Here is a 13226-nt window from a genome sequence, read left to right as displayed (position 1 = left end):
ACACATTTCATTACACCAAATACACAAAATAATGTTCTTTTTAGCAACATCATATGACCCCTTTAAAATGAATACTACTTAAATATCATTTTAATCAAAGCATTTGCATTTAATTTATATATCCTCAAATTATGAATGGAAAAGTGACACAAAACCTAAGCAGTAACTCATAATTTGAATGTCAGTCCTCTTGTACATAAACAGTGTGTGTTTGTGTGTGTGGGTCTGTCACTGGGCAGCTTTAGCCTCCACCTCATTGATAGACACAAAGCGTGGTCGTCTGCGTACCCTCCTCTTTGTGTTGTGTTTGGGGTTTCTTTGATACATATCTGTAAAAATAGAACAGTCAAATACTTACAAATAATATAATATAAAATCATATTTTCAATGACCGCAGGAATCCTGTTATACGTGTAGTACCTTGGAAACTGACATAGTAATGCCTATTTCCCTTAATGACAGTAACTTCTGCATTGTTGTCCTCCTGAAATGCTTTCTCCAGCTCTCGGGACGTTACAGACGTCACACGTTGCTTGTCATCCTAAAGAAAAAAGATTTTGAAACCAAACCACAACCTGACCTTAAATTTCTCTCAAATGAGAGTATGTTTGCAATCCAGTCTCACCGGCTGACCGTACTCTATCCAGTTTTCATGATCTCCTTTGTAGTACCAAATCCACTCTGTTGTCAGGATGTAGTGGGTGGGTTTAGAGACGGAAGAGACCGTTGAGAGTCGGCGCACAGGGTCATGTTTCCTAGTCATGGACCCAAAATCCACCGGTCTCGAGCCTGGACTAAATTCAAGAGAAGCAATCAGTGTCATTATAGTCAACTAAAACTAAAACCATAAACTTTTGTTACTTGAAATAACAACATTTTTCTGAAATATATTAAAATATAAATGTATATATCAGCTAGTTGCCAAGGCAACTTGATGTACTAAAATTACTCAAATAAAAAAAAATAAAAAAAAAAACTATTAAAAATGACAAAACACATAACAAATTATTAAAACTTGAACTAAAATTAAACAGAAAATACAAAAACAAAAATAATCCAAAATATTGAGAAAAACTATAATAGTATCTCAATGATACTAAACTCACACTGGAAAGGATAGAATAGGGAATGATGTAAAAAATAAATAAATAAATAATTTTGCACGGCTAATGCAATATACAATCAGTTAAAAAATGTTATTTTCTGATATTTTTGTTATTCAATTTCAAGAGAAAGCCCTTAAAAAGCAATAAATAAATGATAAAATAATAAACATACAACCCCCATTAAGTTCCCCCATTAGAATAAAAATAAAATAAACAAAATAACAATAAAATAGCAAAAAAAAAGAAATAGTGCTGTCAAACGATTAATCACGATTAATCGCATCCAAAATTAAAGTTTTTGTTTACATAATATTTGTGTGTGTACTGTATATTTATTATGTATATATAAATACACACACATGCATGTATATATTTAAGAAAAATGTTACACATATTAAATATATTTATATATGATATAAATTAAATATTGTACACATATAATATATGTAAATATTTTCAAAATATATGCTGCATGTGTATTTATATATACATAATAAATATACACAATACACACACATATATATTATGCAAACAAAAACTTTTATTTATCGCGATTAATCGTTTGCCAGCACTAAAAAAAAATGTTAAGCCAACACATGCATGTGCATTTGTACTGACCTGTGTTCATTCTTTGGGTCACAGTAAGCTCTCTCTATTTCCTCCATGTTTCTCAAATCCCTCCAGCCTTTCCCGTCATCAACCTCCCATTTGTATGGAAGATTAAAGTGGACAAGAACGCACTGGTCTGAAGCAATAAAACAAAACCATTTTAACTTAAATCTAATGTGAATGGCTTAAAGAAAACGAGATTAGCAGAGGTAACGTGGATGAAATGGACACCAACCCTGAAACTTGCATTTCCGTCTTATGAAGTGGAGACAGATTTCATTCTTCTCCATCTGAGCAGCCGGTTTGACGCCTTGATCAGATATCAGTTCTGAAATGTATATGAATATGTATGTATAATATGAATTACTGTATATTTAATATGTGCAAACGAATATAAGTGGCACTGCTTACCACTGCTTAGAGTTTGTGAGTTGAGGCGATAAACGTTCTGGTAGATGTAGGGCAGGTCATGGATGATGTCACCCCCGAGACCACGTTCCTCCAGCATCCTGCAGCTGTGCTCGTTGATACTGTGCAGCCGTTTGCACTTGGGGCCGAACAGGCAGTCGTCTTGCACAAAGTGCTGACAAATGTGCACCTTAGTGCAGCGCTCCATAAAGGTACAGGCCCCGAAAAGCCCTGTGCCTTTATTATAGTGAGCACACACCTGTGTACATACAGCATGAGGTGAAGTCTTTAAACATCAGACTTACTCTACCGGTCAAAGTTTGGACAAATTATGATTTTTGATGTTTTTGAAAGAGGTCTCTTATGCTCACCTAGTCTGCATTTATTTGATCAAAAATCCTGTAAACGGTAATACATTGTGAAATATTATTACTATTTAAATCATGTTTTAAACTGTCATTTATTCCTGTGATGCAAAGCTGAATTTTCATCAGTTTTCAGTGTCGCGTGATCCTTCAGAAATCATTCTAATATGCTCATTTGCTGCTCAAGAAACATTTATTATTATTAGTGTTGATAATTCATATTCAACAATGTCTATTCATCAAAGAATCCTGAAAAAAGTATCAGTTTCCATAAAAATAAAGCAGCAAAAACGGTTTTCAACATTGATAATAATTATAACTATTAATAATTGAGCACCAATAATAATTTATAACAATTATGCACCAAATCAGAATGATTTCTGAAGGATAATGTGACACTAAAGACTAGAGTAATGATGTTGGAAATTCAGCTTTGCCATTATAAATTAAATTTTTGAATATATTGAAACAGAAAATATTTATTTTAAATCAGAATAATATTACTGTTTTTACTGTATTTTTGATTAAATAAATGTAGCTTGGTGAGCATAAGAGACTTCCTTGAAAACCTTCCTTCAAAAAAAGTAAAAAAATCATAATGATTCCAAACTTGAGCGGTAGTGTATATGCAAATTACAATTTTCAAAACCATACATGCATTTATTAATAACTAAAGTAAACAAATTAAATTCCTTACAAATACAGTGAAACTTCTAGAATAAACCAGTGCATCACAGTGCAACATTCTACTTTACCTGTTTACAGGACATTCTCCTTTTTTTTCAGTTTTTTTTCTTTCTTTCTTTTTTTTTTGTTTTGTTTTGTTTTGTTTTGTTTTTTTGTCCAAACCAAACTGGAGAAACACACTTAGGACACCTGAAGATCTTAGAACCATCTGGAACTCTTCATCCTTAACGCGGACCACAATTCTTCTCAATTTTTTTTTTTTAAAGATTACAGGCGTTTGACTGATGGTACTGATCAGACTGCACCTTATCCAGGATATAACGCAGAAAACAAGCTCCTTTTGCGTTCTGATGGACTAATTACATACTCAAATATTCAATTACTTCATTGTATATTTGCGTGTAACCAATTGCTGATTCAAGCATGCCAGAACAAATGTCTGAGCGGTTACATGAGCTCTGTTCTACTCTGAAAACTTTCGCGCAGCGAAAGAAACGAAGGAGGGCGTTTCAAATGGCAGGAGAGGTACCTGGAATGCAGAAATATCCCAGTCATAGCATGATTTAGGCTTCGGGGAGGAATTCTCTCATGAGAATGGAGTCCAAAATACATTTAGGTGGCTATTTTAGCCTTCCTGTTTGCATTTCCTCACCTCTGGCAGTAGGGCAGGGTCATTCTGGAGCAGAAGCAGGAAGAGATCATCCTCGTTCAATTCATGAAGTGTACATTCCCGCAGCAGGGGATAGTTATGCTGTGACTGGATATCATGGGAGAATTTACACTCCTTCCTGACAAACACATAAGCATATAATGATTTTTTTGGGCTCTATATAAGTTGCATATACTCATTTGTGTAAGAGGTTGACTGATATTGCTTTTATATGACTGATACAGATTATTTTCATGTATAAATATGTAATAACCAAAATGCAGAAATTATTTTTAACTGTTTTATCACTGCTTTTTGAGACAATAATAACTAAATTATCATTATACTTAATATTACACTTAAAACATATGACTATTATTATTATTAAGTTATTATACCATTGAATATAATTGATGGGTGTTATTATTATTAATGAAACGTAATTCACATTAATAATAGCTATTATTATTAATATTAATGACTCTCTTCTACATAATAACGTAGAAACTAGTAATTAAATCGTTTATTATCACAATAGTTTCATAATTCACTGTACTATTATTCTAAAATGTGGAAAATAGCCATAATAAATAAGTAGGTGCGTGCAAACGTTTGAAAAGTAGCGTATATGTTCCAAGCAGCAGTATACACAAAATAATTTTAGATAAATTAAAGCGCATGCAAAATATCAATGGGTCTTACAGAAATTACATGAGTTATGAATTTATTATTTTTCGTGCCACTAAACTCTGAACTTACATGATGACAGCTAATAGCTGTTGTTATTTATACGTATATCTATTTAGTCTTGTATTAAATATTATAATGGGCATATATAACACTAGATATCCAGATGTTCTCCCAACCTTACCTTCCTTTTCCATATCTGCAGTTCCCGTAAACGTAATATTTGCACAGATGTAAATCCTGGCACTCGTAACATTCATTCTTGGAATATTTATTGCAGAGTCTCAGAGATGTTTTGGCGACGACGATGCAGTCAGACTCTCCATCCTCTGTTGTGGGTTTGCTCTGGACCACTGCGAAGCGGGAGCATTTCTTAACGACATACCAGAAATCCTCTTCGGAGACATCAAAGCGCTGGAGGACCTTGTGGTGCAGCTGAGATATTTCCATAGAGCCTTTATTGCTGCATAATACGCTGGTCGCATAATGTATGATCCGAGAGTAGCCCGACATGTCTGCGCAGACCTGAGACCACTGCTGGGCTGCTGTGTAGCGTTGTTATTTGTAGTACAGTTTCTATTCTGCGTTTCTACAGAAATGAAAGCGGAAACTGTGAAAGCCGTACGAGTCAATGCCAAGTTCCCAATGCCAGTTCTTTTCAAAATAAAAGTCGTTCACCCACAGGATTCGAGAATGTATTAAAAGATAGATAGATAGATAGATAGATAGATAGATAGATAGATAGATAGATAGATAGATAGATAGATAGACAGACAGACAGAAAGACAGACACACAGGATACCAAAATATCAGAATGATACACAGAACGATAGATAGATAGAAAGATAGATAGATATAGATAGATAGATAGATAGTTAGATAGATAGATGTAAAATGGATATATGCTCACTTCACTCTAAATAGAAAATGTGTCTATTCTAATAGTTGTCATTTTTATAATAGTGCTTCACATCCTGTGTTTCAAAAGCAGCTTTATAGAATTTTTTATAGAAAGTTTAGTAAGCAACATAAAGGTAAAACGTACTAGAATAGAATAGAGTAGAGTAGAATAGAATAAAAAAACATGGCTACTCTGACTATGTGACAAGTGTCTTCTCATCTGGGTTCAATGGTTTCAGAGCTTCCTCCTGCATGATGCATCTGCCTGGGAAAGACCCCCGGTTGATCTGGTAAGGGACCGTCGTCGGTCAAACCAACCAGCGTTTCCTGTTTGCAGTAGAGTCCTAAAATCACTCTGTGGCCCAAAAACGGAGACCTGGAAAGCCGTCCATGGTGTTTCTAGGGTTTCATCCTGGCTGCAACACGATGCTGTTTGTGTAGAGAAGCTTCTAGGGAGTTTGGTAGTTAGTCGTGTTATACATGACCTAGAGGATGATTGAGGATGCAGCAGCCCACTGTGTGATTCCTTGAAAGCATGTGTAGACCTACCTAGTGACCGTTTATTGTTTGAGGTGGACCCGATGACCTCTAGAACATGCTTCCTCTGTCCTGAAATATCAGGGTTTGAAACACTGCAGAAGAGATAAGATTAAAATGAATTTAGCGAGCATCTGTGTGATTACAATACAATATTGTAGTGAAACTGAGCTCACGGCTCCAGGTCTCGGGTCAGTTGGTGCTCAGGGCCCAGGAGGTGAATCCTTATGTCTGCAGCTCTCTGGAGCAGATCCAGCCCTTCTCTCCTGTCCACTCTACTGCAGCTACGCAACAACACTTTACCTGCCAGACAGCATAAAACACTCAAAACATCTGTGACAGAACAGAGAATGACAAAATGACAACAGACACAACAGTAGAGTTTATATATCTCAATATTTTCTATATATGGTATTTTAAACTTGCAGTGAATGACTTCAATCGCTTCATTGAAAATAGGCCTAAGTCTCTTATGCTCAGCAAAACTGCATTTATTTGATCGAAAATACAGTAAAAAGAGTCATATTTTCAAATACTATTACAATTTAAAATAACTGTTTTCCATTTGAATATATATTAAAATGCAATTTATTTCTGTAATGGCAAAGCTGTTTTTTTAGAAGCCATTACTCCAGTCTTCAGTCCAGTGCTTTAGTAACTTTGCAAGTACATGTCAACTTATTCTACTGACCCCTTACCTAACAGTCTACTAATACACTAATGAGAGTTAGTTAACATGTAGTTGCAAAGTTACTTATAATTAGTAGAATGTGTAAAGTGGACTATTGAAATAAAGTATAAACAAAATGATTTCTGAAGGATCATGTGACACTGAAGACTGGAGTAATAGCTACTGAAAATTCAGCTTTGCCATCACAGGAATAAATTACATTTTAAAATATATTCAAAAACAGTTATTTTAAATTGTAATAATATTTTATAATATTACTATTTTACTGTATTGTTGCTCAAATAAGGCAGCCTTGTGAACATAAGATAATTATTTTAAAAACATTTAAAAAATCTTAATCATTCCTAACCTTGGGCTGGTAGTGTATAAATAGATACACACAGCACTCTTCTTTTTGTCCAAAAAAAATAAATAATACATTTTACATTCAAATCAGACTTTCTAAAGTTGTGATTCATCTTGGAGCTGGTTGGTTTGGTTCAAAACTTTCAAGAAAAATATGCCATTGAAACCAGACTTAAAAAGTTACTCTTGTGTTCAAGCACGCAGTGCCACAACCAGTCGCTAAAGCTATTTAGTCATTCACCAAGCTTCGTAAGAATGACAGCAAGGTCGTGTTGCATGGTGGGAAGTTGCAACATCTGAGCCTCAGTCTCTTTAGTGCTTATAACATGCCGGTACAATTCAACCATCTTCCTCTGCGTCCATCTAAAAGTGAAAATCAAGCCAGCGACCTTGAAATCACATTATGTGACTTTGAGGTTTGATGACAGATTGATGTAACTAAATGCGAGCATCTCACTCTGTGTTGGTTTGAGCTCTGGTCCAGAGATCTGCAAGCTGCTCCTCCACTTCTGCTACCAGAGGATGATCATGGCTGTACCAGCGCCTCAGCATTTCTCAGCAGTCTTGGGCTCACAAAGAGTCAACCTTGACAAATGATGAAAATGCATTAAAATGAACTTCAAGTAATTTCTGTATATTTTACTGGCTAATAAAACAGTGGTCATAGACTGACACCTATTGATGTGGATGTAGCATCATTTATAATTTAATTTAGAGAAAAACAAACTTTTTTTATCTTACTTGTGAATGGCCTTCAGTAGCATAGCTGTGCCTTCAGCACAAGGATGGCCAGAGATGTATCTAGCAGAACTGATCTCTTTGAAAATCCCTGGCACTTCATTCAGCCGTCTATCCTCCAGCAATGCCACACGCAGACGACAAAGCAGCTGTCCTGTGAGAGCAGATTAGTGCTTCATGTGTTCAGATTTACCCTTGCCAAGAAATAACTTGCATGTCTGTTTATAACAGTTATGTGAATGCAGGATGAAATATGAAATACATCTTACCAACTATCAGTTTGACCTCTGAGCTGGCAAGGTGGGCTACTGCAAAAGACTGGGCTGTCTCAAGTCCCTTGTGGCAATACATCTCTGTGTCTTTTGGCAGATGCATTTGGACGTAAAGCTCTGCCAGCATATGTTGCACTTTGAGCAGTAACCTCATACTGTCACTATCCAGCTCCACTTCCCGTGGAGGAAACCATCAAAACAGATTATAAGTGAATGAAACCTTGCATATGATCATTTTTTGAATGCATGCAATTTCTGTCAATGATTAGAACTAATCATATATCAAAATATTAGTGTCTTTTATTATTTTTACCTTTAAAATTTAGTCTGCTTGCAGTAGCAGCTTCTCAGCTTGTTGCATCTCACCCAAACAGAGCAGAACTTTACAGCAGAACAATGCCAGTCTCCACAAACTGCTGTGATCTGGAGGGTCAATGTCTAAGAAAGACCAGGTGAATCTAGTTAACATTTACCAAGAAGTGATCATTGTGTCATAATTTCTGCTCTTCTGTGTCTGCATAGAATTATTATTTCCAAGAGGATCTTTAGAAGGCAATATAAAACAGTCTAATACTCACAGATTTTACATTACTATCACTTACAAAAGAAAACTACCATATATTTTTAAAGTATATATATATACTATTTAAAATAACTGCTTTCTATTTGAATATATTTTAAAATGTAATTTATTCCTCCAGTCACATGATCCTTCAGAAATTATTCTAATATTCTGTTAAAAAAAGCTGAGTAGACTTTTTTTTAGGTTTCTTTGATGAATAGAAAGTTCAGAAGAACAGCATTTATCTGAAATAGAATCTTTTTTAACATTATAAATGTCTTTATCATCACTTTTGATCAATTTAATGCATCCTTGCTAAATAAAAGTATTAATTTCTATAATTTCACAATTTATTATTAGCAAAATATTTGTATTCAAAGAAAAACTAGAGTGAACGCACGCCGGATCACTGAGGAAATCATGCAACTCCTTAAATGAACCAGTTTACTTGAGATGCCAGGGAATTTCTTCCATTTTTCTTGCCCAGCTACAAAGCCCTAAACTGGACTTCTGAAAAAACTTAGCAAGGATCCGATGGTAGGAGATGAGACCCTCTGTACCTTAAAGTGAAAGAGACAAAACCACAACTGTAAGAACGGGCTGGAAATACCTGTTGTTTTAATGCTGGGAGACTATATTAATGTATGTCAAGAATCGCAATGTCAGAAGGCATTGCTACTGAAACGTTTTTTTTTAATTATTATTATTAAAAAATTAGTTGCATATTAAAATAAATATATATTAAAAATATATATTTAATTCTAAATTTATTTTTATTTGTAATTATTTTTAAATAATTATGTTATTTATAAAATATTTATTTTATTTTATTTAAATTAATATAATCAAAGGTTTGGCTACATAAAGCAACTATTTTGTGGCAAGAATTGAAATATAATAAAGGAGAATAAGACAAATAACATAAAACCATCCACACCGTGCAACAACAGGTTAATAGCTTGGCTGAGTGATTGATGCGTGATGGTCAGAAGACCATTGGTTTTCTCCAGAACCCAAGGCCAAAAAGCAGAGCGCAGTCGGGCCCATTCCAAAACCTGGACTCTCAAATTACCACAGTAACCTAGATCTTCCAGCAAAGCCAAAACCTGAGACTCAGTCAGCCCAGCACGAGACACATGAATAAGACAGTGCGTGTCCCACACCCAGCCAGAGAGATCTGTAGAGAAGTAGAGAAAATGCTTATTAGATTGAACTAATAAAGTCATGGCAAGCATGGTTTTATATAACAAAATAAACAGGACTTACCATCCCTGAGTGATGCAGTGCTTGTTTGAGCCTCAGTGACTTTACAAGAAGTAATATCTTCTGTTGGAGCAGTTCTGCTGTAATCTTGTACCCAGCGATGAATGACCTTCACCCAGAGCTCTGGAATTGAATCAGCCTCTAAATTATCCTTCAACAGCTCCTTCTCTTCCTCTTTCTCCCTCAGCACTCCACATGTCCGTAACTCTGTGCCAATGAGAGCTAAAAAGGCCGGAATGTGGCACTGCTTATACGTGCAACACTTTGCAAAACACTGGCTGGTAGATCCATGTAAGGCAAAGACAAATGTTTGCGCAAAATGCTGCCCAGAACACTAGGATCGGAGAGATGGGGACAGCTGAGAATCTGGACATCGGTCCTGCCGCTCAGACTTTTGTAAGTGAGGTCAGTGAAGGTTGTTGTGATGATTATTTTACAATAGGGAGGCAGAGCATCTGACAGCCATCATAGTGCCTTTACCTGGAAAACAAAATACAGAAATAAGGTGTTTATTGTATTGAAATTAAAAAATTAAAGATAACTTGATCAATCAAACAGGAAATTAAAAGAGCACCTCTTGCTTTGAGAGTCCGAGTGTTTCTGTCAGAAGGTCAATACCATCTACAAGAAGAATACAAGGCCCAAGACTTGCTGCTGCAGTAAATGCCTGGACCGCCCGATGGAGGTGCATAAACTCAAATACATCCTCCAAACTATCATCCCAAGCTGGAAAATCACCTGCAGAAACCAATTAGATGTAAAATATTAGAATATTTGGTCTTTATTTATAATGCACTAATTTTTTATAAATAATAAAAGTTTATTAGTCTTTTGTCTTTATTTATGATGCTCTAAAATATTATTAAAAATATATTATATATTATATAAAAATATTTTATTAAAAATGGTTTAATAAGTTGATACATTTAAATTGTAATACTTACACGTACAATAAAATGTCCTATTTTAAATTCTAAATCTTAACAATTATTAGTTAACATTTATTTTAAAATTACATTTTTTTTAAAAACAAAACATAACCAAACAAAAAAAATATATATAATTATTAAAAATGTTTGTTTTTTTATCTATATTTAATATTTTTGTATCTGATTTTTCTTGTCTGGTCGAGGCAATAGTTCAGATTTCTTCAAATTGATTTTTACTAATCCCCCACCCATCCCACCAAAATGTAATACATTTGTATTTATTATTTTTTATTATTTATTATCAATATTATTGTTATTATTATGATTATTAATAATAATAATACTAATCAATTATTTATTATTACATTTTTCACACATAATTTCACAATTATTCAATCTCCAAAAATAAACCAAACACAATTCTGCTGGAAAAATGAGACAATTTACCGTAATGTGCAGTAAAGTAAAAGTTGAGCAGTAAACTGTCTAAGCATAGACCTGATGTCAGTGCTGGATGTGCTGGTTCCACAGAAGTGAGAGATAACTGGAACATCAGGATTCTGTCTGCAGAAGGACCGCAGCCACCATGCCACCAGAGTGGACTTCCCACAACCCCTTTCACCACATACTAGTAAAATACTCCTCTGAGTTGTTCTGGTCAAGATCACTGAAAGCACACACAAATGTGACCCATAACATATGTCCATCAAACACAGTTTACCTACTTTACTGGGTTTTCATGTTTTTACCATGTGAAATGAGCTTCTGGATTTCTTGAGTGCGTCTCAGATTTTGGATTAAGGGTTACAGGATCCATAAATTTGTTTAGTGCGTTCAGTATTTCTGTGGCGGGTACTGAGGGCACAAACCAGTCACACAATGCACGAGCATGCCTCTCATGGTAATGCAGATCGAATGAATCCTGCCTACAACAAATCAAGTCAAAAATCATAAATGTCTCTTAATGTCATATTCCATAATAATGACTCAAAAAACATACTTAATATTAAAGTATCAGGTTGATAATTCATGAATTTTCCCTGGATTTTGATTAGGTCAGAGAAAGAATTTCTAAGGGGAAATAAAATAAAAATATTATTTATTCTCTAAGACCCTAAATATATAAATATTTACATAATGATATATACATTTATAATGATGTAATTTTTTTCAATTCTTTTTTAATATTTGGGGTAATAAGTCAGTATAAGTAATAATAGAAATTTTCAACTATATTATATGTGTACATGTATTCTTTTATTCAATTGAATATAAATATATAAAGTAATAAAGAAATAAATAAAAATAAAAAGAATTAAATAAAAAGAATTCAGAATTTGATTAAAACTCCAAAATTGTGGCCTTTTATAACAAAGAAAACAAAAACTTTGAGAACAGGTGCAGAAATGTAGTCTTACCTGAGATGGGATGTTTTGGATCCTCGTGAAATTCACAAATGACTCCTTCACAGTCCGCCTTTATCATCTCCTCAAGTTCATTAAGGTTTTCTAAGAATCTGTCAAACAGTGGAAAGAAAAAGGAAAATGCATTTAAAATACTCAACACCCAATACACAAGTTGGCTTCAGTATTTCAAATAAATCTGCATTTGTGTTTAAAGACTGTGTCTGTGACTTGTATACTCAAACCTGACAGAAGACAATGATTTATGATCCTCCTTTTTAGATCTCTCAATCTCTGTCTCTCACTTTGGCTTTGAGTGGACAGCATGTTCAAGAAATTGCGCATTTCATCACCGCAGAAGTCCTCGGTGTCCTGTGGGGTGCAGTCTTGAAAATAGAAGAGGCAGCTTCTGTTGTTGTCAATGAAGGCTGCCTTGGTGATCTCCAGCTCTGTAAGGCTACAGGTGCGATACTCATCCTCCATGACCCCAGGCTAACCAGCCTCTGCAGCAACATACAAGTTCCTCGCCACCTCAGACAAAGAACATGGTCCGATATCAGATTGAGATCCGTGTTCTGCTGGCAGACACTGTCCATAGCAGTGTCCAGAGGACAGATGAAAAAGGACGAGTGGTCAATGAGATCCAAACTGATTTTCAATTGCTGGTCATAAAGATCAGGCTTATGATTATTTTCATCATCTCTTCTTTCTTGTTTGCTTCGCTGCAAGTCCACATGTGTGAAACAGGTTCCTTTTGCCTGGCAAAGTGTGTCTAGGTGTGGAAACACTTTTGTTTTCAGGTAAATCAACTCTTCTTGAAGATCACTTGGAACATAACACAGGTAAGGCCAGAAAGGAAACCCCAGGTATAAGCTATGAGAAGTTTCTCCTATATTTTCTTCTTGGATATTTATTCCTTGCAGTTTTAGTGCGTGGCAATTTCAGAAATAGTTACATTCAACAAATAAAAATAAAAATAAATGCTATGACGAAATCCTCTTATAACGCTCGCTCGATGAACTGGCATCCCGTCGAGCCAATCAACGCGAGCCACGATTGGAACGTGTAAAATCTG

At 34.9% G+C, this 13226-nt stretch overlaps 1 protein-coding gene and 1 pseudogene across 1 annotated transcript; both read right to left on the bottom strand.

The window, feature by feature from the left end:
* Positions 1–76: 76 nt before the first annotated feature.
* Positions 77–5219, bottom strand: LOC107658812 (poly [ADP-ribose] polymerase 12-like). Its single transcript, XM_016447466.1, has 8 exons — positions 4696–5219; positions 3828–3963; positions 2127–2382; positions 1951–2043; positions 1725–1851; positions 626–794; positions 421–541; positions 77–329 (listed from the first exon to the last, which is right to left on the bottom strand). The coding sequence occupies exons 1-8, from the start codon at positions 5022–5024 to the stop codon at positions 229–231; spliced, it is 1332 nt and encodes a 443-aa protein (XP_016302952.1). The 5' UTR covers positions 5025–5219; the 3' UTR covers positions 77–228.
* A 371-nt stretch (positions 5220–5590) lies between these two features.
* Positions 5591–13178, bottom strand: LOC107658722 (putative tetratricopeptide repeat protein 41; annotated as a pseudogene).
* Between the last annotated feature and the right edge of the window lie 48 nt (positions 13179–13226).

This window comes from Sinocyclocheilus anshuiensis, unplaced genomic scaffold, assembly GCF_001515605.1.
Source record: "Sinocyclocheilus anshuiensis isolate Anshui unplaced genomic scaffold, SAMN03320099.WGS_v1.1 scaffold283, whole genome shotgun sequence".
Classification (NCBI taxonomy): Eukaryota; Metazoa; Chordata; class Actinopteri; order Cypriniformes; family Cyprinidae; genus Sinocyclocheilus; species Sinocyclocheilus anshuiensis.
This window is presented reverse-complemented; position numbering and strand designations above follow the sequence as displayed.